The sequence below is a fragment of the Melanotaenia boesemani genome, chromosome 21, assembly GCF_017639745.1.
Source record: "Melanotaenia boesemani isolate fMelBoe1 chromosome 21, fMelBoe1.pri, whole genome shotgun sequence".
Taxonomy (NCBI): domain Eukaryota; kingdom Metazoa; phylum Chordata; class Actinopteri; order Atheriniformes; family Melanotaeniidae; genus Melanotaenia; species Melanotaenia boesemani.
In genome coordinates, this window is record NC_055702.1 from 24,360,162 (window position 1) to 24,383,352 (window position 23,191).

The window sequence follows — 23,191 nt, forward strand, 5'->3', positions numbered from 1 at the left end:
ACTTTGGATAAAAGCGTCTGCTAAATGACTGTAGAATAGAATAGAATAGAATAGAATAGAAAAGTATATCCCAGCTCTAAAAGTACATAGGCTCAGTGTTTTCTCTTTAGTCTTTTCCCTTTGAACCTGAGCACACCACACCATCAATGAAGAAGATATGAGTGAAAATACACTTAAAAATAAGGATGACCAGGTGGGTGAAGAAGACAGAGTCAACCAAAATATCTGAAGTTTGTACAGCAGCTGCTTGTCGATACCAACTCAGCGACGAGGTTGCTGCATAGAGCGCCGCTCTCCAGTCGGGATGTCACATATCGATGTTCCTAATACGATTATTGTCAAAGAAAAAATCACAATTTTACGACTGTTACAATTATAATGTGTTAATTTCCCAACATAAAATTAGTTAAATCACCTAAACACTCCGTTTAGGTCTTTAAGCTTTATTTATTTCTATAATTTGTTTTCAACATAACAAAATAACAAAATAATATAACAATGTAAAGTAACCAAGAAGTCTCATTACAACTAGATCTCCTCTGTTTTGTAAAAAATAAATAAATCCTACACATTAACTCTGGATTTCTCTCAGAGAAACAGATGGAAAAGGCTACCGTACCGCTACCTGGACCTTAGAGGCTTCTTTCTGGAAACTGCATTAGTAAAGGTCATGCCTCTGTGTTCTACTGAAGGCTTCAGAAGGTCTTTTGTTCCTGCAGCTTTCTAGAGTTTTTATTGAACACCTGTAGTAACACCTGTTTGTTTGTTTTTAACCATGTTTTTTAGTATTGTTACATATTTACATATTCTAGATCATGGTCCCAGAATGCATTGCACAGATAAAATGAAAAGTACATTTAAGCAGGGCAATAACAACATATTAAGGCCAAGAAGAAGAAGAAATCGAGGTGCTGTCTGAACTGGATTTTTTTTCCCCTCAGGGCTTCAAAGGAGAATCCAGCTCTTCCAGAGAAGAAGAAATCCAGCCTCTGGCAGTTGTAAGCTTCTCTTTTCTTTTTATTTGACATCCTAAATAACTTCATTTGTCATTTATGTGTTTTTTTTGTTTTCTTTTGTTGTGCGGTTGTTGTCTCCAGGATGTAGGTAAATTTTGCTTGAGGTTTGATGTTTTCATGACCAATAACAAAGTCTAAACAGAGGAGAGCTCTTTAAAGCTAAATTAAGTTATAAACATCAGCCACGGCCTTCTGTAAGAAAGACAATCAAGCATTTGTTTTGTTATATCTTTGCTCTCCTCTGTTGAGTTTTACAAAGACTGAGTTTGGTTTGGTTTGAAGAGAGATGTTGTTTGGGCCGGGACGAAGAGAACAACATCTGACAGATCTGCCATCTCTGCCCTGTTTGTGTGTGTGTTCCTTCATATTCTGCCTAATGTTGTGATGTCTGTGTGCAGGAGGTGTGTTGGCAGGGCTTCTGTGGTAATGGGAGGGAAGGCGGGAATATGAGGGAAAGATAGATTTAACTGGTTGTTATTTATTTAATGAAGAACACACTTAGAATATTACTTGCTAGAGAAAAGCTGCTAAATGTAAAATGGTGCATCGTGTGGAGCGATGGGGAAGTTTAGTGCTTTCTGGTCAGGCCTGTTCTGTGTTGTTGACTAACATCCTAGTCAGTGCTCATCATTAACTCGCCCTCCTGCTCTGCAGCTTTCTGAACGATGGTTGGGAAGTTTATGGGGATATGTGTATCAGCATAGCAGCTACCTGAATGACAGCTAGCAAGCATGGTGTGTCGGCATTAGAAGGGAATCCTTTTTGCTCATAAATGTTGGACCCTATCTCTGCTGCTGGAGCTATTGCTTTTGTCCACCCCTCTATATGTTTGTCTGTGTGTGCTCCGCCTCCCCCTCTTTTTTCCCCACTTCCCCGCCCTTACACCTCCAGTTTCAGCCGTTTGTTTAGCTCGTCGAGCGGAGCAGGCAAGAAGCCGCCGGTGGAGGCCCCGGTGAACGTCAAGTACAACGCGCCGACCTCTCAGATTCAGCCGTCCGTCAAGAAGAAGAGCAGCACGCTGCAGCAGCTGCCCAGCGACAAGAGCAAAGCCTTTGATTTCCTCAATGAGGAGTGAGTCTGATCACATGCAGATAATGTTAGCAGCTTTGACTAAGATCCCTTCCAGTCTGATGCCTCAAAGATGAGCAGAAACCCACTGGAAAAAAAAAACAAAAGATCTAAATAAGATGTCAGTAATTTTACTTTTAACTGATTACCTGTTTGCAGGACCCCACAGGTGAGCATTGAAAAAACAAAACAAATGTGAAACTTATCAGTTTATTAATTAGACATTTTTTTCCTTTACAAGACTTAAGAAATGTGATCATTAAATGAACAATTAAGGGAATTTTTTAATTATCACTAATTTGACTAAAAATTCAAAACAAATGTCTCAAGATCTGAAAACATTGCAGTTCCTTGATTAATGAAATAAACTATGAATCAGGCTGTAGTTGAGATATGGACATACACTCACCAGCCACTTTACCAGGTTCACCTGTGCTTCTTATAACAAATATCTAATCAGCCAATCACATGGCAGCAGATAAACTCATCTAGTCATGTAAACATGGTGAAGACGACTTGCTGAAGTTCAAACTGAGCATCAGAATGAGGAAGAAAAGGGATTTAAGTGTCTTTGAATGTGGCATGGCTGTTGGTCTGAGTATCTACTGGGATTTTCACAAACAACCATCTCTAGGGTTTCCAGAGAATGTTCTGAAGAACAGAAAATATCCAGCGAGCAGCAGTTGTTTGGACCAGAATGTCTTGTTGATGTCAGAGGTCAAAGGAGAATGGACAGACTGGTTGGAGATGATAGAAAGACAACAGGAAGTCCAATAAGCACTGGTTCCAACCAAGGTCTGCAGAACAGCATCTCTGAACACACAACACGTCCAACCTTGAAGCAGATGGGCTACAGCAGCAGAAGACACACCGGGTTCCTCCTGTCGGCTAAGAACAGGAAACTGAGGCTACAATTCACACACACTCACCAACACTGGACAATAGAAGATGGAGAAACGTTGCAGGTCTGATGAGTCTCCATTTCAGCTCCACATTCAGATGCTAGGCTCAGAATCTGCTGGAAACACCATGAAAACATGGATCCATCCTGCCTTGAATCAACGCTTCAGGCTGCTGCTGGTGTAATGGTGGGGGGAGATTTTCTTGGCCCACTTTGGGCCCCTTAGTACCAACGTGGCCTGGTTTAACCAGCACAGCCTACCTGAGTACTGTTGCTGACCATGTCCTTCCCTTTATGACCACAGTGGAGCATCTTCTGATGCTACTTCCAGCAGGATAATGCACCATGTCACAAAGCTCAGATCATCTCCAGCTGCTTTCTAGAACATGACAATGAGTTCACTGGACTCCAACGGCCTCCACAGCCACCAGATCTCAGTCCAGTAGAGCAGCTTTGGGATGTGGTGGAACGGGAGATTCTCATCATGGATGCAGCCGACAAACCTGCAGCAACTGTGTGATGCTGTCATGTCAATATGGAGAAAACGTCTGAAGAAGGTTTCCAACAACTTGTTCAATCTATCACACCAAGAATTAACATAGTTTTAGAGGAAGAAGTCACTAACAAGGTTGACCTGATGAAGTGGATGGTGAATATATTTTTCCTTAAAGTTCCCTAGAATACAGTGGGGAATATCCTAGAAAGTTTTGGTTTGTATTGGTTCTACTGGAGTGGAGATTTCTGCCTCAGTGTGAGAGGAAACTCATGTTGGAAAGATAGATTGTAAAATTCCACATTTGAACTGAGAATCGCTATTTAACTTTTAAGATATCAACGTGAAACATCTCCAGATCATCGAGACATTAATTTGTTGTACTGCAAAAATTCTTAGATTTGCATAAATTTTCAGTAACATCTAAATGTGCTTTTGTTAAAAAGAACTTCGGTCCACTGCTTCACATGACAAAGAAAACTATCAGTGTTTAAGTTTTCTGCTTTAAAAAAACAACAAAAAAGAGAAAATAAAAGTAAAGCAATAAGATGAAATATGTATTTGCCAAGGTGTACAAAGTAGACTTTTAACGACTGAATCAGTTAATCAAATCATTCATTCATCAGATTTCAGATTGTGTTTAATGGATATGACTGACGGGAATGTTTGTAAAAGTGCAGAGTAGATTGTGTAGTTGTGTGGTTTTGTCCCACAGACAGCCGGCTGATAACGTGGTGTCCAGGCGGGAGCAGAAGCGAGCTCAGTACCAGCAGGTCAAAGCCCACGTCCAGAAGGAGGACGGCAGAGTGCAGGCGTACGGCTGGAGCTTACCCAAGAAATACAAAGTACGAAGACGAGAACCAAAATGTTTTCATTGTCCAGTGTGAAATACAGGTTTGAGTAAAGGTGCACTGATGCCAAAAGTAATGCACCAAAAATAATTTAGGTGCACAACCCGAATTTGTGAAATATTAATCTTAAATTTAAACTTACAAAATCTTATGAAAATGTTCCAAAAACTAAAACACAAAAATTTTTTTTTTTTTTTTCTTTTTTTTAGTTTCTTCAGTCTGGTTTGTTTTTTTAAAATCACGTTTAATAACACTGGCCCTTATTCACCAACTTTCTTACGAACAAATCTGTTTTTAAACCATACTTATGAACATTTTATGGAAATTGCAGCCTTCACCAGGATCTTCGTATCTTGGATTTGTTCTAAGCTAAAAAGAACAAATCCTACGAACACTCAGTGGTACTCTTACAAACATCTGAAAGCGGATGTGTTCGAACAGAATCAGCGTTAGTGTTGTTTTCCTGTCCTTCTGGTAATTAAAATAAATTTTGTGTAACACACACACACAAAAAAAAATAAAACTCCAGTAATGTTTTTGTCAGATTTGGTGAAGCACAAAGCATTTTGCTGTTTAAGATAAATAGCAAAATATTGCAGATCTAAACGCTAGAATTTCCTTTAAGGGAAAATTAAACTATTTTTTTATTCATTTCATTCATTCAAGAACAAGTCGCAGTCAAGACGGGTGTCATTCTGCACACACGTCAGATCCGTTGCCTCAACCACACGTTGAGATCCACCTGCTGAATGCGGTCTTTAATAATTAAAATTTACTACGTGTCTTTTTATCATAATTACTTTTATTAAGATATCAAGGTTAATTCCTGGTTAATAACACCTATCAGAGGATTCATCAGATGCACCACCATCCCAAAATACCGCCACAGCAGAAAGAAACTGGCTTTACAAACTATAAGGTACAGTAAGCTAAGTAATGAAATTTTATTCTACAGTGTACCTTTTAGCCACGACACCACGAAGGATGCACACCTTGACTCGCGCATGGGACCAGACTGCAGGCTGCTGCCCAAGTTCAGGAGAAACAAATGATCCGTTTGTCTAAAAGCTGTTTTTATATTATTTGTAGCTCATCATGTGATTATAAATGATCAAGCAAACACTTAAAAATGAGGGAAATCAGGCTTCATTGCACATCTTTAATATTTTTTTATTGTAGTCATTAATCATTTTGTCATTCTGTTCGTTATTTTTCCTCATCAGTTTCTCCGTGTCTGTTTGCACACGGCCGTTACGGGCATTTTTATGGGGGGGTGTTTACCTATGTGAAGTTGGGCCAGCTGGTCTATCCTTTCAGCTTATGAGAGATTGTTATTCACAAATCTAAGAGGGAAGGAGTGTTTACGTAAAAGAAACTTCTAACATATACAAACTAAAAACAAATTTGTAAGAAGATATTGGTGAATGAGGCTCATTGTTACATACAAGTGATTCAAAACTATAAAGAGTTAAAGCGAAAATGCGTCAATGTGCCCAGCCCCATTTATAATAAAGAGTAACATTTTACAGTAAAACGTCTTTAATTTTTCAGTTTTTTTGTCTACAGTCTGCATTAATACCTGACTGTAAGTCAGCGGCCGCTTCACATATGTGTTTCATTTTCAGCCTGGGTGCAGAGGTGAACATCTGGGGCAGCCAGGTGGGACCACCAGAAAAAGTTGTTAGATATGTTGTTAGTCATTTAAAAACAAAAAAAGTCACTAAAAGGTCTGAAAATTCACTCAGTATAGCGACAGAGTCATTAAGTTGGCAACAATGCGAGTTACTGGCATTTCCTTTCTTGTACAGGTGCACGTGCTGTTAAAAATTCGATGCACTGCTCCAGTTTTACATGCACAAACTTCGAACCCTGTATTCAAAGTGAGTTTACACTATATGTAAGCTACAGCTGTAACTTTGATCTGCTTTTGTAGGCTAATGGTGGTCAGTCAGAGGGCAAGATGAAGAATCTACCTGTTCCTGTCTTCCTCAGGCCACTGGACGAGAAAGATGCTTCTGTGAAGGTGTTTCCTCCAACTCATCAGCATGACATTCATATGGTTTTCTCAACATAAACTACATACGTGCTGCAGTGTAGATGCATGATAAAATGTGAGTTGTTGGTAGTTGGCTGCTGTAACTCTTTGTTCTTCCTCTAGCTGTGGTGTGCTGCTGGTGTGAACCTATCTGGAGGGAAAACCAGAGATGGAGGCTCAATAGTGGGAGCTAGTGTGTTTTACAGTGATGTGTCAAGCCCACAGAGCCCTAAAAAGAAGATCGGATCTCAGAGTAGCCTGGACAAACTGGATCAAGAACTTAAGGTACACACACAGCTTTGCACGTGCTGATATAAACAGAACTTTTTTAAGCTTGTTTTTGATGGATCTTTTCTTTTTATTCTGGTGGTATAGAGGAGAAAAAACAAACATCTGGGTATGCTCACAGGGCAGTTCTTATGTTTTCCCTAATTCAGTCCAGATCCTGTTATTTTCCTTTCACCTGCAGCCAGGATCCAGTAATACCTGGACTTTCCTAAAAGATATGAAAATAATTTGCTGATAAATTACCACACATTACCACTCTGCCCATATTCTGTCTTCTTATATGCCATTTCCTTTGTTTGTGGAATCATAAAAATTCCAGTGTTTTTCCATAAATCTGAGTGTGTGGTAGAGAACTGCAATTTCCAAATATTTGTCCAGTTTTCATCCATTAATGTCAGTTTAGCCAATTTCTCCAATTTTAGTTTGATATTAAATTAATCCATTTATTTATTTATTTAGTTAAAAGGGACATACTGCAATGGACTTAAGAAAAATACAAAATGTAAATGTGCAGAGTTAGCATAGCAGCAGATTTACGTATTTTGTCCCTTGGCAGACCTCAGACAACAACACAAGCATGTCACACATACAATACATTTACAACAAAAAACACAAAGATACAAGCAAGTGGCCCTCAGACGAAGCCTCCCTTTATCCTTAGACAGTTGTAGGTAAAGACTGGGCAAAATAAATCAACTTATTACTAAGATTTTAAATTAATATTTTTCTGACAGTTGACTCAATTCTAAAAGTAAAATAAAGTCCGTCCGTCCATCAATCCGTCCGTTCATCCACCCATCCACCCATCCATCCATCCAACCAACCGTCCGTCCGTCCGTCCGTCCGTCCGTTCATCCATCCATCCATCCATCCATCCATCCATCGGTCCATCCTCTATACTGCTTAAAGCCCATTGTGCTTCCTTACGTATGTATGTCCGTTTCAAACATTGTCATACGTCGCCACCCTCATATTTACTTGTCTTCTACATCGCCATGGTTACGTCAGTTCGTCCACTACTGGGCAGTGCTGAGTTCAGAGCTCACGTCTGTGTTTTGATGTCGGTTTCAGACAGCGGTTGTTGGCGATAAAGTTGTTTGCTGCTCGACACACTTGCACATCCTTTTTTTTCAAAAGCTCTCGCCATCTCTACCGTTGTTGCTCTCTGCACCCTCGTCTTTTTCTTCTCCTCCTCTTCCTCCTCTTCTTCTCTGGTTTGTTCATTTTGCTGGTCACATGTCAGCTATACTGTTCAACACTGCCCCCATGGTTTCTGGTGGTATTGCTTCATTTACTACGTAAAGTAAAACAGACCAAATTAGCTGCGTAAACGATGCAGGAGACAGACAGAAGTGTCCGACCGTCTGTTTGTCCGTCTTCTGTGTAAAGCATAAATGGGCCTTTAGTCCAATTCAGGGACACGAGGAACGTTGCCCCATTTCTGATATTATACAATATGAGGTATTCCTTTTCTTTCCCATTGTGTGGGAAATCTATATCATGAGATGGCCAACGGAACATTTGTTCCTTCCTCACAAACTTTTGGTCTTTCGGTTTCTTTTACCAAACACCTAAAGGTACTGAGAACCACTTGCTTGTTTCCTCAAAAAGGTATTTATTCAAAGTTAATCTCCAAATAAAGCTGATGGATGTACCTTCATTAGACCTTTTTCTAAAGTTTTCCTTTTAGATTCATACTTAGGATCAATCCAGCATATCAGAACTTATAATTGTGCAGCTTGATAAATGTAATCTTCCTAACGGGGTGAAGGCATTCCTCATTCATACTTTAACAGCTGTAATGTCTGGAATGTCACTTGTACATATTCACAGATTATTTACAGATTATACATTTTCCCAGGGATTAATGACCATCTGTTTAAGTCTGAGTTCTGTTATAGAGCTATAGTTTTGTTCATAGATGGCTTGATAAACCGAAACCTTGACAGCAGATAAGTCGTAGAAATCCAGCTTTGGATATTTTTGTTTTTGTTCATGCAGGATCAGCAGAAGGAGCTTCTGCATCAGGACGAGTTGTCATCACTGGTGTGGATTTGCACCAGCACCCAGTCCACCTCAAAAGTTGTCGTCATTGACGCCAACCAGCCTGGAAACATCCTGGAGAGCTTCTTTGTTTGTGACTCCCACGTCCTCTGCATCGCCAGTGTACCAGGTCAGCAGGTCGAAATGAATACATGCACATGTCTTGCTTTGAATTCACTCCATCTGGTTTCTCTTAATACTTCCTCGTGTGTGATGTGAACATTCAGGTGCGAGAGAGACGGACTACCCGGCTGGAGAGGAAGTGTCTCCACAATGTGAGGCAGCGTCAGTCGGAGACGACAGCTTGTCAGCAGACAAAAGCAGCTCACCAGGAGGTGACAGCCTTCTCGGAGGCATCACGGTGGTGGGCTGTGATGCTGAAGGAGCAACAGCTGTTCCTCAGACAGCAGAACATCCAGGTACAGAACAAGAAGAGCTGTCTGGATCACTGATGCTCAGATTCATTTATCTGGTACAGTCACAATGATCCTGTCTCCAGAATCCAGACCAGCAGAGGAAGCCACAGAGGCGACAGAGACCAGCTCAGGTGCTGCTGACCACAGAGAAAGCCTGAGGGGCATCTACACAGAGCACATCTTCACAGATCCACTCGGAGCTAAGCAGACAGAGACTCCAGCAAACTACTCTCAGAGGTAACGCCAGCAGCTTCTTTAACCAACACTGTCCCACAACTCTCAGTAATATCAACCATATTGTTGTGTAGTGAGTAAACCTTTAAGTTTTTCTTTAATAAATGATGCTTTTCTGTTCCCATGGAGACAGATGAGACCAGAGTCCCTTCATATGGAAATGACAGTTGTCTGTATGTGGAAATCTGTGTCCACATTACAGCTCCTGTAAATCAGATTTAGACAATATTATTCATCCAAAAGAGCAATTCATGTGCAGCTCACCCACATCTACTTAACACGTCAAATCAGTCAGTAGAACAATGGTCTACGGCAGACAAAACTATCCTAACACTAGAATTAAAGCATCCATTTTGCATCCAACCTCTTCCCTGAGTTCTCTCCAAATAGTAAAAGTTAAGTCTTGTCTTATCTGTTGTTCTCTCTTTCTTTTTCTCTTTTCATCCAATAACGTCCCTTTTAGTTTCTTTGATAAATCAACCATTGAGTGCGTTCGAAACAGCCACTGTGTTGATGTCCAGTTGATGGCGTGTGACATGGTGCCATAAAGCAAAATGCTGCTGTAAAGTGACGCTGAATCCCAGAAAAAGAAATTAATTGTAATTTTTCAGCCTCAGGATGCCGAAAACGGGCAACAACGGCTTCAGGAATGCACATAAAAATGTCACTTTGCCATTTAAAAGAGTTAGAAACACATATTTTGTTACACAGTGCTACTTTAAATAAAAAATAAAGGAAAAAAGGGAACAAAATGCATGAAAACATCAGTAAGATAATAGTAAATAAAAGGAAAGATGGAAGGAAAAAAGTCCTGGTTAAATATCAGTCATTTAAAAAAAATTCATGTGCCATCTCAAGTACCTCAATTATGATCAGGGTGCTCCAATTCTTTTAATAAATGAATTATTCAACAATTATCAGGATTTTCAGATCATCTTTTTTCCCTTTTCGGCGTCTTTTTTCTCACTCCGTCATACTTTTAAATCCATTAATTCAAGTGACCAAACAAAATTATTTAAACTCTGTTTTATTTTTGTTAAAAATAAATAACTCCAACAAATAACCAACCTATTTTTCACATTATATTCATAAAGGAAAGATGTTAGAATAGTTAGAAGCAACAACCGGTGTTCTGTTGGTTTGGCATATGTTGTCAGAATAGCAACCTTTGTTTAATGAGCATGTTTAGCACAGAAAACTGCAAATTACCTGTAAATTCAGCACCACCGACTGCTCAGAAACTACATCAGCATACAGTCAACTGTGAAGCCATGAGTTAGTTTAGTTATTATGTTGCATAATAACTGCCCTTTGCTCAAGTGCATCTCTTGTATGACTATAGCTAAAGGGGAAATGCATGAAAAAAACCCAGATGAAGTGTAAAATTTTACTTACAGTACAGTTTTTTCTGGCAATGTTTTTGCAAGTGCCTTCTTGGAATCTCTGTTTATTTACCACTCGAACCGATCCGTCCCCTTAATATGTCCGGGCAGCACGTGGGACTTTTATGGTCCTGCCGCACTTTGCAGCCGTGTTCTTGTCATTTAATTAGTATGAAAAATAATCGATTTTGAACATTTACAAATCTTAATTGAATCGAGAAGCCAAGAATTCAGTTGCCTGATGGCCAAATGAATGACTTTTAGAATAAATGATGATTTGTTTTAGTCTAAGGAGCGCAGTCGCAGCGGCTAGAAGTAATCACAGACCCTTCAGTCATAATGAGACGAGGTCAGGTTTTTCACTTCATGATTACAGAGTATCCAAACAGAAAAGAAGAATGATGATAATCCTGCATGATTCTGTCCTAAATAAACGAGAGAAAACATAATGAGACTTCAACAAAGACAGTTTACATGAGCGAGCAGCTCTGACTGAGACAGGACAGATACGTGATCATCAGTTCACGTCCAACTCTTGTGCCCGTAACTCCCCACATGGTCTCAGTCTAAATGTAACTTGTCTTGCTTTTGCTGATTTGAGCATTTGTGACACGTTCGGTACCGCTGCCAGAAAGCTTCTTCACCAGTCTGTAACAGCATAAAGTGGTGGGCTATACATCAAAAATACTCCCGTTCAGCATGCGGTCTATAAAGTGAATATATCAGGAACATCAAGTACAAACAGTCACAGCAGTGTTTTAAGAGTCTTCGTGTGATTTACTTCATAGTTTGGCTTCTCTCACACTCTGATGCCCCGCTCACAGCAGACAGCAACTCCCCCACCGATCCAGAAAACTGTCCTGTTGTTGTATCAGGAGAGAGGAGACATCTCCAGTAATAAGCAACAAGAGACTAAAGCTGAATGTGAGATAATTTGGTTCAGAAGAAGAACAGCTGTGGATCTATCGTCTGGCAGTGGTTGAGTTTTCAGAAGGAAGATGCCGCAAAACTGTTTAACATTTAATGATTAACTTTGAAATGACTTTTGCCAAATAAAATATTAAATATTGTAGCCTATCAAAACTGAATACATAGCTATGCCAGTTAGATAAAGTAGTCTAAACCAACAGATAAGGCTATGGTACACACGGCAGGCTATACATGGTATCTTACTAAAGGAGCTCGTCTGATCAGACTCACTGTTGTGTCATAACTCTAAGCCCAAGCTAAATGTGTTTAAAGCAAACCTGAAGAACTGATAATAATCCTCAGTGTCTACGTTGTTTCTGAGCAGGGAGAGCGATCTGCTGAAAGACGGAGTGAGTTCAAACCCCAGCGCCGAGGAGCAGGACCTGATGATCGAAGAGGCTCAGAAGATGAGCAGCGTCCTGTCCACGATGTGGCTGGGGGCGCAGAACGGATGGTGAGTGTTTTATTTGGTCATTTTTCTGAATTTCTGGAAATCCTCTTTATTGCTGATGAATCTTCATCTGGTCCCAGCGTGTACGTCCACTCCTCTGTGGCTCACTGGAAGAGGTGTCTCCATTCGATAAAGCTGAAGGAGTCTGTGCTCGGCATCGTGTAAGTCCATTCATACAAACAGCTGCTGCAGGTCAGCGTTTCTCTGTCATCGCCTGCTTGTTTAAGTGCATCTCTCCCACAGACATGTGAAAGGACGTGTCCTGGTCAGTCTGTCTGATGGCACGCTAGCCATTTTCCACAGAGGAGTAGGTGAGGGAACACCCACTTTACCTCCTTCTCTGTTAAAATGTCTGCACAGCTGATGTGAGAATAATTATTGTGAGCATGTACGCTGATTTTTCTTTCTCAGACGGACAGTGGGACCTGACCAATTACCATCTGTTAGACCTGGGGAGGCAGCATGAGTCCATCCGCTGCATGACGGTAGTTCATGACAAGGTGTGGTGTGGCTACCGGAACAAGATCTATGTGGTGCAGCCTAAAGCCATGAAGATAGAGGTAAAGAAAGATTTAACACCTCAGGGATGCCTTTAAACATGTTTTTATTTTTCTGAAGCTGCTTCTTTCTTCTGCAGAAATCATTCGATGCCCACCCTCGGAAGGACAGTCAGGTGCGTCAGCTGGCCTGGCACGGCGATGGGATCTGGGTGTCCATCAGGCTGGACTCCACTCTCAGGCTGTTCCACGCTCACACCTACCAGCACCTGCAGGACGTCGACATCGAGCCTTACGTCAGCAAGATGCTCGGTCAGTTCAGAGAGAAAACTCTTTGTTCGGGGTTAGATGGATGTGTATCACCATCTCAGGTTTGGTTTAGAGGGTCATGTATGACTGTCCTCCAGGTACGGGCAAACTGGGCTTCTCATTTGTCAGGATCACCGCTCTCATGGTGTCATGTGACCGCCTGTGGATTGGTACTGGTAACGGAGTCATCATCTCCATCCCTGTGACAGACAGTAAGCTCAAACAGTTTATTTCATCTCTTCTTTTGAATGTTTTGGGGATAACAAAGACATTTATATTTATCTTTGTTTGATCTTTAGTTGCTTACTGGTTTGTTTTGATGTTAGACGGACATATTTGTAGTCCATTGTGAATGTCACATGAAGATGCGTTCCTCTCATGCACTACAGCAGCCAACAAGGTAACCAAGGCAGCAGGTAACCATCCTGGAGGCGTGGTTCGTGTGTACGGTGACGACAGCGGCGACAAAGTGACAGCTGGGACGTTTGTTCCCTACTGCTCCATGGCTCACGCTCAACTCTGCTTCCACGGTCACCGGGATGCGGTCAAGTTCTTCGCTGCTGTTCCAGGCAAGTCAGATCTGGGACTTTGTCCTGCCAGATGCAGTCCTGGTTAGTTTAAAGTGATCAGAAACAACAATGGCAGCTCATATAAATGTTAGTTTGAAGGCTTTTAGCATCAGTTACATCTAGTTTGAGTGAGACAAAACGCTTTATTTAGTGGACATGTTTCATTATTTCTCCTGGCTCATGACTGCCAAAAAGTGGTAGGGAAAATGTTTTTAGTTAATAAAGAATGATGATCCCGCAGACTGTCTGCACTGCACCCTTACAGTAATATATCTTTTTCTAATCCAGTTTTTAATATTATGTTTTATGTACGTATAAAGCTGTCAGAACTTTAGTACAGTATGTAGATGTTTTAATTAAATAATGCTACTTAAATTAAAAATCAGCACTCAGCTTCAAACAGTGATGCTAAAAACCAACAACCAAGCCAGAAATCTGGGACTCAGACCTGAATTTCAGCTTCACATTCAGGCTGTTGTGAAGTCTGTTATCACTTAAAGAACAATCCTTGATATGTTCTTGTAATGGTGGCCTCACAGGTCTCCCTAAAAGTCCATCAGAAAGCTGCAGTTAGTCCAGAGCGCTGCTGCTCCAGTCCTCACTAAGACCAAGGAATAAATCCTAGAACTCCAGTCCTCAGATCTTTACACTGGCTTCCTGTTTGGTTGCTGTTAGTTCATAAAGCAGTGACTTATTTAGAAGAAATGATTATTTGCATATATGAATGGTTTATTACTGTGTTATATTGTATAGTAAAAATCATCCACTAGGGGGTGTAAGACAAGTAGCAGATTGTAAACAACAGGGTTTTGAGCCTTTCTTTTAACAATATAGTAATGCAAAAGGTCTCAGAAGCTTATGAAATATAAAATATTAGGCATTAAAGAGTGAAATTGAAGACTTTATAAATCAGTGTTTTCTGGCCATAGTACCGCTGTGATATTGATTATTAAGCTGTGGGTGTTTTGCATCTGTTCATCTGATTTCAGGTCATGCAGTTCCATCTGCGTCCAGCGGAGGAGACGCAGCGGGAGACAAGGCCGCCGACGCCACAACTCAGGAAGGAAGCAAGTCCATGCTGGTGATGAGCGGAGGAGAGGGCTACATCGACTTCAGAATGGGTGAGTTTACTTCACGTAACACAAACAGAAGACTAATCAGTTCAGTAGAAAGTGGAGGACAACTTTACAACCCTGCATGTCTGCAGGCGACGAGGACGGCGAGGCAGACGAGGCAGAGGATGCTCCGATGAAGCTGCAGCCCTTCCTGGCCAAAGCCGAGCGCAGCCACCTTATAGTCTGGCAGGTGTTTGTCAATGAGGACTGAACACAGACCTTCCGACCCCCCCGTCCAAACGTCAGCCTCAGAGGAGTCGACGCGACTTCGCTCTTTTGATTAAAGTTCGATCAGCACTTATTTTTGTTTCCTCAGTCCTGAACAATAAGAGTGAAAGCAAAAACTGCTCTGAGAGCCTCTCTAATTATAACCCTGGATGCATATTGTTTTGTTTTGTTTCATTTTATGGATTTGAAAACAATCTGTTACTATGCCTCATACTATTTTAACTGAGTTGAAGCCTTCTTTAGGGACACAACTTTTCATTTCATGTCATTTTCCTCCCTCTGCTCGAACCTGCTCACCTGTTGCCCTTAATGAATGTACGATGGACATACACGCGGGTGTCAATCACATGGGATCCATCATCAGATCCTTTATTCATGTTTTTGGTTTTCTTCTTTTGAGATCTTTAAATTTTAAAAGCCAAGCAGATGAATTAATCCACTAACATTTATTCCGACAAAATGAGTAGCAGTGAAAGACCAGTTGGTGCCTCATAAAAACCCTTTAAGTCACAGATCATGTAGGTTTCCTAAAAATAAATCTCATGATTAGTACATTTGATTCTTTTTTTTTCATCCATACTGGTGGAAAAACTATTCTGTCCACTTAAAAATAATTTTAAATGAAATCCTGACAAAATCAGTGTAATATCTCCATAAACAAACTTGAATGTATTTTTACAAAATGATAAAAAAAGTTGCCCTTTTTGGCTACAATGCTATGAATTTGTGGGCAGATTTAATTGTTCCTGAAGTAAAATCAGAAACTCTAAGCACCTTTAACAAACTGTATTTCAATTTCCTAACTAAATATCTTCGTTTGTTGTTGACAGGCTTAAAATTATTACAGTCAAGTCAAAGACCTCTGTGAGGTTAACTTTTAAATAGGGTTTAATAACTGTGAAGCCATGTTTGATGGGAATTAGCTGCTGTTAGCATGTACAGCATGTCAGAGGAGCAACTATAGCTACTGTTAGAAAACCCAACTCTGTGCTGTGACTTTATTGTAATGCATGAGTAGCACAAACTGGAGCGATACATCAGACTCCGCGCTCATTACCTATTAAAGCTGGGGTAGGCAGTGTCCCATATCCTGGTCTTACTGGTTCCAGTGTAGAACGTTAGGTTAGTGGATCATGGCAGCTGTGGTTGGATGATGTCATGTGGATTTGCAGAGTGATGCTAACTGTAGCACCGCTAGCACCAGCAGCCCTCTTTGATTTGCAGGTTTTGATTGTGCCAAAGATGATGCACCTGTGTCCTGATGATCAAAACACATCGTTAGCATGAGATTTGGGGGGGGGGGGGGGGTTGTTTCATTGGAAAATCTAAGTTTATCTCTGAGAGGAAACCAAACATCTGCCTCCTATTGGATTTTTTTTTTTGTGAGGTTGTTTCCAATTGTTCTCAATTACTAGCACGCTTCATCTTCCTTCTACAGACATTACTCCCATATTAAAGGCAATAACATTCTTATTAATAGCAAATGATGCTCAGTAATCACAACATATCAAGCTTGTTGTCTTCCTCCGGACCAGTGATGAAGTCGTCATCCGTCTGTTTTGGTCGGTTAGATTGTGTTGGTAGATTTACTGTCATGAAAGCAGATAAACGGCTGTGGTGAATGTTAACGACGAACCCTGTTCTCTTCAAACATATCTGCTTACCCCAGTTTTAACTTGCAATAGACTATAAACTTGTTTCATTTGTCGCATCATCATCATCATCACATTGTCGGCCCTCTGATCTCCCTCCACCCACCAGCTCCACTCAGTAGACACTTTAAGAAATGCCTTAGATATGAAGGTTGGAAAGGATTGAGTGAAAGCTTTTCAAGCATGATTGTTTATTTTTCTCTAAAGAATGTTCGGTTTCCTACCAAAGCCTAAAGAGTGATACTTAGCCACAAGCTGAGCTAATAATGTGTCTTGTTTGCCTCTGTGTTCACAACATGAAGGTTTTTGTAACACAAATCCAAGCAGATTGATGAGATATATTTTTAGACTTTTGTATTTAGAACCTGAAATATTTTGAAGGCGTGAGAGAAGCGAACGTGCTGGACCAGTAACCGTGAACGAGCAGCCTTGCTGCAGATTACATAACAGCCCTCACTAATCATTACGTTGACATTTAGAGGTCAGAACTCGGACATCTTTGGTTTTGCAGAGCTGCTCTGCTCCCTTTGTACAAGCCTGTGTATGTTATCTGACGTTACCCATCCTCATGGCAAAACAGGGAAAGTTTTGCTGATTTTATGAGCTTTTATGTGTAATATCTATTTTTAGACTGTCCTCTCAGCACAGTGCAGGAAAAAAAAAAAAAAAAAAAGTTCCTTTGGGTTTTTTTTGAGATGGTTTTTCTGGCCTCTGTGCACCACTGCACTCATGTTTATTTTTGTTTTGTTCCTTTTGTATTGAACAATATCAGAAAGGCCCGTTTTCATCATGCAAGAGTGTGTGTTTAAGTGTGTGTGCCTTCTCTCCACGAGAGAAGAGAAATATTGCAGTTTAGCCATTTCAGTATTTATTTACAGTGATTGAGCCTTTGCAATTGAGAATGTTTCTTTGTACATTGAATATGAATATATGATTATATATGTAAGAAATATGAAGAAGGTGTGGGTTTATTGTTTTCACAACAGTTGTTGCTGTTGGAATGATGTAGTGGATTTGCAGAAGGTAACTTTACTCAGCTATGCAGCGTGTGTCTAAGGGGAGAGATTATTAAGTAGAGATCCCGACGCTGTCCAATCGCAGTCGGCTTTCATCTCACAGCGAAGGGGAGGAATACGGTCGAACTTAACCCCAGCCGGCCGGCAGCTTCATCCCAACACAGCACAACATGGGAGACTTTCTCAAAGTCGTGTCATCCTTCTAGTCTGCATTATTACGTTTGAATAACTTGGGCCTCTCTTCTGCAGCACACACAATCATGTTGTACCTCTGCAGCATCTCAAGCCTTACTCATTTGTAACAATCGATTAAAGCAACTTTTGTGGGCAAATCCTTTGGCTGTGTTTTTATGTGTCATTTAATTTACTTTACTGACATGTTAAAGTTGAATACACAACTTTATGGCATCATACGGAGCATCAGGATCAGTGTCCCAGCAAAAATTCATCAGTTTGGCTTGGTTACTTTAGATTTTTCTTCTGTCCTTATTGTGTGCTGGAAGTCACCTTCAGTCGGACGGGGACTTAAAAAAAAAAAAAAAACATAAGAGAATATAGAGGATGTTATTTAATACATTCATAACTGAACATCCTAAACTGGCTAAACAAGATCACAGACATGTTTCTCTTAACAGACACTAGGTGGCAAGCTTGGCCGTGAATAGTGGAGGTTTTCCCAGCAACTATATCAGGAGAGAGGCTCCCCTCCCCTGCCTGTGATTGGCTGTACTATTCAGGGCCTTGTTTGAATGTACTGAGCTGCTGCTCAGCCGGCTGAAAGACGAAAAGGCTTTAATCTCTCCTAAGTTCTTAAAAGAATGCCCGGCTGTTCTGGATCTCAGTCAGTGGAGTACGAGGTTAAATAATACACATACACAAGTGTTTTCTTTAAAAGTCAGCCTTGATTTTGAGCTGCTCATCATTGTGTTTGGACAAAAAGGTTGAAACCTTCAGCGAATTGAACATCTGAATAAATGTGTCCAATAAGCTAAAATATTAACACTGAGGGAAAACAACTTCAGCTCCCACCAGCTCATTGGTCTGAAAAGAACTGCTATTTCATCACCGTTGGAGTACTCCAAAAGTGCATAATCCAGATAAAACTGTCACGGCTCATCACAAGTTTCTGTCAGACATGCATGTTTGTGTTTACATAAACCAATGAGCATGAATGTCAGGCCAAGCTGATTTGCATAAAAGTTCTAGAGAACTGACAATAAAGGATTTTGAGTTTCCATTTATAATTTTCACCATGTATTTAATAATTGAAAATATTCACTGATTTATTTTTTTATTCATATTTAAAAAGGCATGTTGTACTGGAACATGTTGACTTCATAATTTAACATTATGTGCTTCAGTCAGACTGCAGGGTCACTTGTGGTTCCCAGAGTTACATATTCCCCAAAAAGTCATGAAAAATTGTTAAATTTATTTAAACCCAAAATGCAATGGTTTGTAGATCTTACAAATAAGCATTTTATTTACAATAAAGCATAAAGACCAATTCAGTGTTTCATTAAATTCATCTCCTCATCTTGGATTTGAAGGCAGCAACGCATCTCAAAGTTGGAACAGAAGCAACAGAAGGCTAGAATAGTAATGGTAATAAAATTGGTAATAAAATAAAAATGAAGCGGTTGCCACTAGTATGGTTGATTGGCAATATGTCAGTAACATAACTGACTAAAAGAGCACCTTACAGAGGTAGAGTCTCTCAGAAGATGGGTGGGGTTTCAGCAATCTAAAAAAAATTGTGAAGTCACAGTGTAAAGAAAGGTAGGTACAAAATGCAAGAGTAGGAGGTGAGAGGCAAGCTGATGTTGGAATTCAGTAGTTTGTTAATCCTGCTGTGCTTTTTTTGTTTTAAATAAACTACACAGCTGAAAACTAAGAACTGGCTGATTGGAGCAAAGATAAACCTGATGAAAACGACCAACCTGGACGTTATGGATAACAGTCTGGCAAAGAATGATTAGAACCGAAGAGAAGGATGAATGGATACAGGTTGGTAATGAGCATCAAGGAAAGGTTGATAAATGGGGGTTTAATCATAAGTTTAATCATGTAATCTATCTATTCACTGGCTTTCGAAACACAATAATTTCCATTCATATCAAATTGCAAAAAAGGCAACTAAATATAAAAAAAAAAAATTTCCTCTGAACTCAATCATTTTAATGTAAAAAAAAAACAAAACAAAAAAAAACACATTTTTATACTGAGCTTAAAAATATTTACATCATGGAGAAGAAAACAGAATACATTTACATTTACAGACTTTAAAGCAGGATATAGTGTAACTCTGACTTCTATTTGGAGTGTTAAAGCAGATATTTTACAACTTAGGTATAATAGACAAGTTATTCCAGTCTGACTTCATCATATATCAGGGTTTTATATATATATATATATTTCTTTTTTACTCATTAGATTTGAGACATTTTTGTTTTAGAATCATGATTTATCAATTATTGTATTGATGCTTGGTATCAATGCCATTGGCTCATTGTTCTTTTAAGCAATGCATCGATGTGGACTGATGGAGTTACTCAACTCAGTGATCTAATGAGCAGATTGAGGACATGTAGGGGCCATAGCAGGTAAACAAGGACATTCCACAGAATGCATACAAACTAAAACACAACATAACCCCACAGATCATGACAAAAAGTACCAATTGTTGAGCAGTTTCTGAATAATTTTCCTCAACGTATAATTGCAAAACATAATAATCATCTACAGCACTAGAAACTCTGGAGACACCTCTGTGTGCAAAGCCATGTTGCCATAGGCCTAAACCGCTAGGGGACCTCCCAGTAAAGCACATTTCATAACTCAGTTTTATTCTCTCTAAATGCATTTTCCATTATTATCGTAAACTTTGTCCTCCATTTGGTTTTCTTTTCCCATAGCAGGTCATGCATCCTCAGCCATGATGTTTTATGTTTGTTGGTGCTTCCATCTTGTCCTTTAACCCTTCAACTGATCCATGCAGATGGCTACCCGTCCCTGGTTGTGTTGCCCTTCCTGTTGAAAGGGAGACATCAAATCCTCACCCCACTTCAATCCCCTCAGGATCCAGTGCAACTTGTTAGTTCCCTTAGCTAGCCAATTGTTTACAGACTTAATAAATGAAACTGATATTAATTGATTTGGATCATAATGGATTTGGATTAAGTAAGTAAGAAGGATTTCAGGTTGATGCAGATGTTTGTTTATATACATACATACATATATATATATATATATATACACACATATATGTTACTTTATTTTAATTGGTTGCAGATTGGAAAGCCTAAGTTTGGAAATTGCCATTTAATATCCAGTCTGGACAACAAACAAGCATTTGTTTAGCATGTAACCTAGTTTCACCTAAAATATTCACATGACATGTGGCATGTTAAACAGTGTAGCAGTGGGAGAAGTATGCAGAATCTAAAGTTAGCTAAGATTAGCCAGTATAAGCTACTTTTTGTAGAGAAAAAGAAGCTTTAGTAGCAACCAGTGTGTGTGCTGATATTGTTAGCTACACAGTTCCATGTAATTGAGTTTTAAAGATATTTTAAATAGTTTTGAGGCCAAACTGTCCACATGATAAAACTCAGGGCTGTAACCATGAAGAACAAATAAATCTTTACTCTGAAAAAAACTTAAAATATAACTTGATAACACGTTCAGTTTATTCAGAATAAAGGCCATAGGCACTTTTCTAGCAGCTAACACTGGGGAAGACTCCACTCTGCCCATCTGCATTATCTAATAGTGCCATCTCATAGTCTCAGCAGTTATGCAAGCTAGCCAGATGGTGGCTGCAGGGTTGTAAGGGGATGCTACCCAGGTCCCAAAACAAGCATAACCTCTGAGTCTTCTCGTGGTGACTGCTGCCCTGGATGCTACAGATTAACTGACCTACCAATACTATTAGAACTGTGTGTTTACAGTAAGGCAGAGCCACAAACTCAGTAAAACTGAGGTTTATAGTGTATTTATTGATTGTTTTATGTATTTCAGAGGTCATATGGCTGTAATAAGTGGAATTCTTTCTTCATGGAATACAACATTTTTGCTAAATGTACAAACGGCTATTTGCTGCAGTGTATTTATTCATCATTTAGAGTGTGTTTTGACATTGCACAGCTCTTATCTGCACTGCCATCTCAGCTGGCTTGACGCTCTCTTTATAAGTGCAGGGTAAACTCACAGCTGGAGCCCCCTCTGATTTATACGTATACCCATCTATTTCTATCCTCAGTGTGAATCATCATTCTTTTCACACTGTCTTCCTCTTTCTTTCTCCATTTATTTCCTCTGTTTTCTACTTATGTGATGTGAGGACTTCCTTTCAGCGACGACCATCCTTGTCACCACTGGGTCTTTTCCTCTCCTTTTTTGTGTTTGTGGCTCTCAGATCATTTTAAAATGAGTTGACAGCAAACTCTATGCGACACTGTCAAGAATCCTGCAGCTTCACAGTTCTTTGTTTCGCCTGCTCACTGGTTCCAGTCTCCATGGCTCTTTAATCTGCTTCGTCAGTGCTACACAAACTGAGCGCACACATTCAGCCTGTACAAATACACGGACAATGATTATACACACTCATCTCTTTTTCACCAGCCAAGAGCCTGAGGCAAAGACAAAGAAGAGACTCTCTCGTGCATTTTGTGCTTCACTTTTAACCCTCTACCCTGTTAGTGACGTTTGCCGGCTGTACTTCGGTTTAGATGTTGATCTTGGGGTGTTGTTTTTTTTTATTGCCTTTAGCGTCATGCATGGTTACATGCTTGAGAATAATCACCATGACATGTCCTAGAAAGTACTTGGGACACCACTGTGTCCCAGTCTTCCTTCACACTGATTCTGTAAATCTCTAAATGATAACTTCATCTGTGCAAACCAAATTCCCATTTATGAAATCAACTTTGTAATAACACATTTATGCACTTGACATCTCTATGTAATTATTAATGGACTTTTCTCGCTGACCCAGGCAGGTTGTGTCCCATACTGCTGCTGCCTGTTATCCGAGGCAAAGTTACTCATGTGCACTTAGAAAATATAAATAAGAAAAGGCGACAAAACTTCCTCTGATGGGCAAAAAGGTCTGTATGCTTACTTAAGCTTTTGCCTGTTACTTATAAAAGTAAAATAAATAAATAATACATAAAACAAAAAAACTAACCAGGACAAACAAAAACAAACAATTAGTAATAAAATAGCAAAACACAGTTAATGTTTTTTTTTTTTTAAAAAAAGGTAGTTCAATAAAATGAATAGAATGTAATAAAAGTAGTAAAACAAAAATGCATGAAAACACAATAAAGCATAAAGGTTAAACTCTAAGCTACTTGAACTGAATGCCAATTAGATGTAGTGGGTAATTTACAGCATTTCTAAAGACCTTCAATATTTAAGACTGCAAATATTAAGAGCAGCCAATGCAAATGCACAGTCATGGTCAGCTTTCCAGGTAGAGCAGAAGTTCCTTTGTAAATAAATGTAATCCAGACCGGAGTCTTTAAAATCTTAAGATTAATCCTATAACAAATGGGAAGCCAGTGGTGTTAAGCTAATACATGTTTTCTTTACATGATTGTATCTTGCTCCTGTTCTGTTAAACATACCTCATTTGTTAGCACAGCTTTAAGCCACTAG

At 39.7% G+C, this 23,191-nt stretch overlaps 1 protein-coding gene across 6 annotated transcripts in view; it reads left to right on the top strand.

Annotated features, from left to right (window-relative positions):
- The window catches only part of spag9b (sperm associated antigen 9b), a 54,863-nt gene extending 36,998 nt beyond the window's left edge, over positions 1-17,865 (top strand). For 2 of the 6 annotated variants that reach the window (XM_041973749.1, XM_041973750.1), the window contains 17 exons: positions 942-998; positions 1,908-2,087; positions 4,194-4,323; positions 6,263-6,352; positions 6,488-6,649; positions 8,654-8,825; positions 8,923-9,114; positions 9,195-9,348; positions 12,022-12,150; positions 12,228-12,308; positions 12,391-12,458; positions 12,559-12,707; positions 12,785-12,956; positions 13,052-13,165; positions 13,343-13,522; positions 14,512-14,643; positions 14,730-17,865. In XM_041973749.1, the coding sequence (XP_041829683.1) occupies positions 942-998; positions 1,908-2,087; positions 4,194-4,323; positions 6,263-6,352; positions 6,488-6,649; positions 8,654-8,825; positions 8,923-9,114; positions 9,195-9,348; positions 12,022-12,150; positions 12,228-12,308; positions 12,391-12,458; positions 12,559-12,707; positions 12,785-12,956; positions 13,052-13,165; positions 13,343-13,522; positions 14,512-14,643; positions 14,730-14,848 (2,281 nt within the window). In that variant the 3' untranslated portion in view covers positions 14,849-17,865. Of the gene's footprint in view, positions 1-941; positions 1,000-1,905; positions 2,088-4,172; positions 4,324-6,262; positions 6,353-6,487; positions 6,650-8,653; positions 8,826-8,922; positions 9,115-9,194; positions 9,349-12,018; positions 12,151-12,227; positions 12,309-12,390; positions 12,459-12,558; positions 12,708-12,784; positions 12,957-13,051; positions 13,166-13,342; positions 13,523-14,511; positions 14,644-14,729 lie in introns of all 6 variants that reach the window. The other 4 variants (XM_041973747.1, XM_041973745.1, XM_041973746.1 and 1 more) reach the window with 4 other exon arrangements.
- Positions 17,866-23,191: the final 5,326 nt, after the last annotated feature.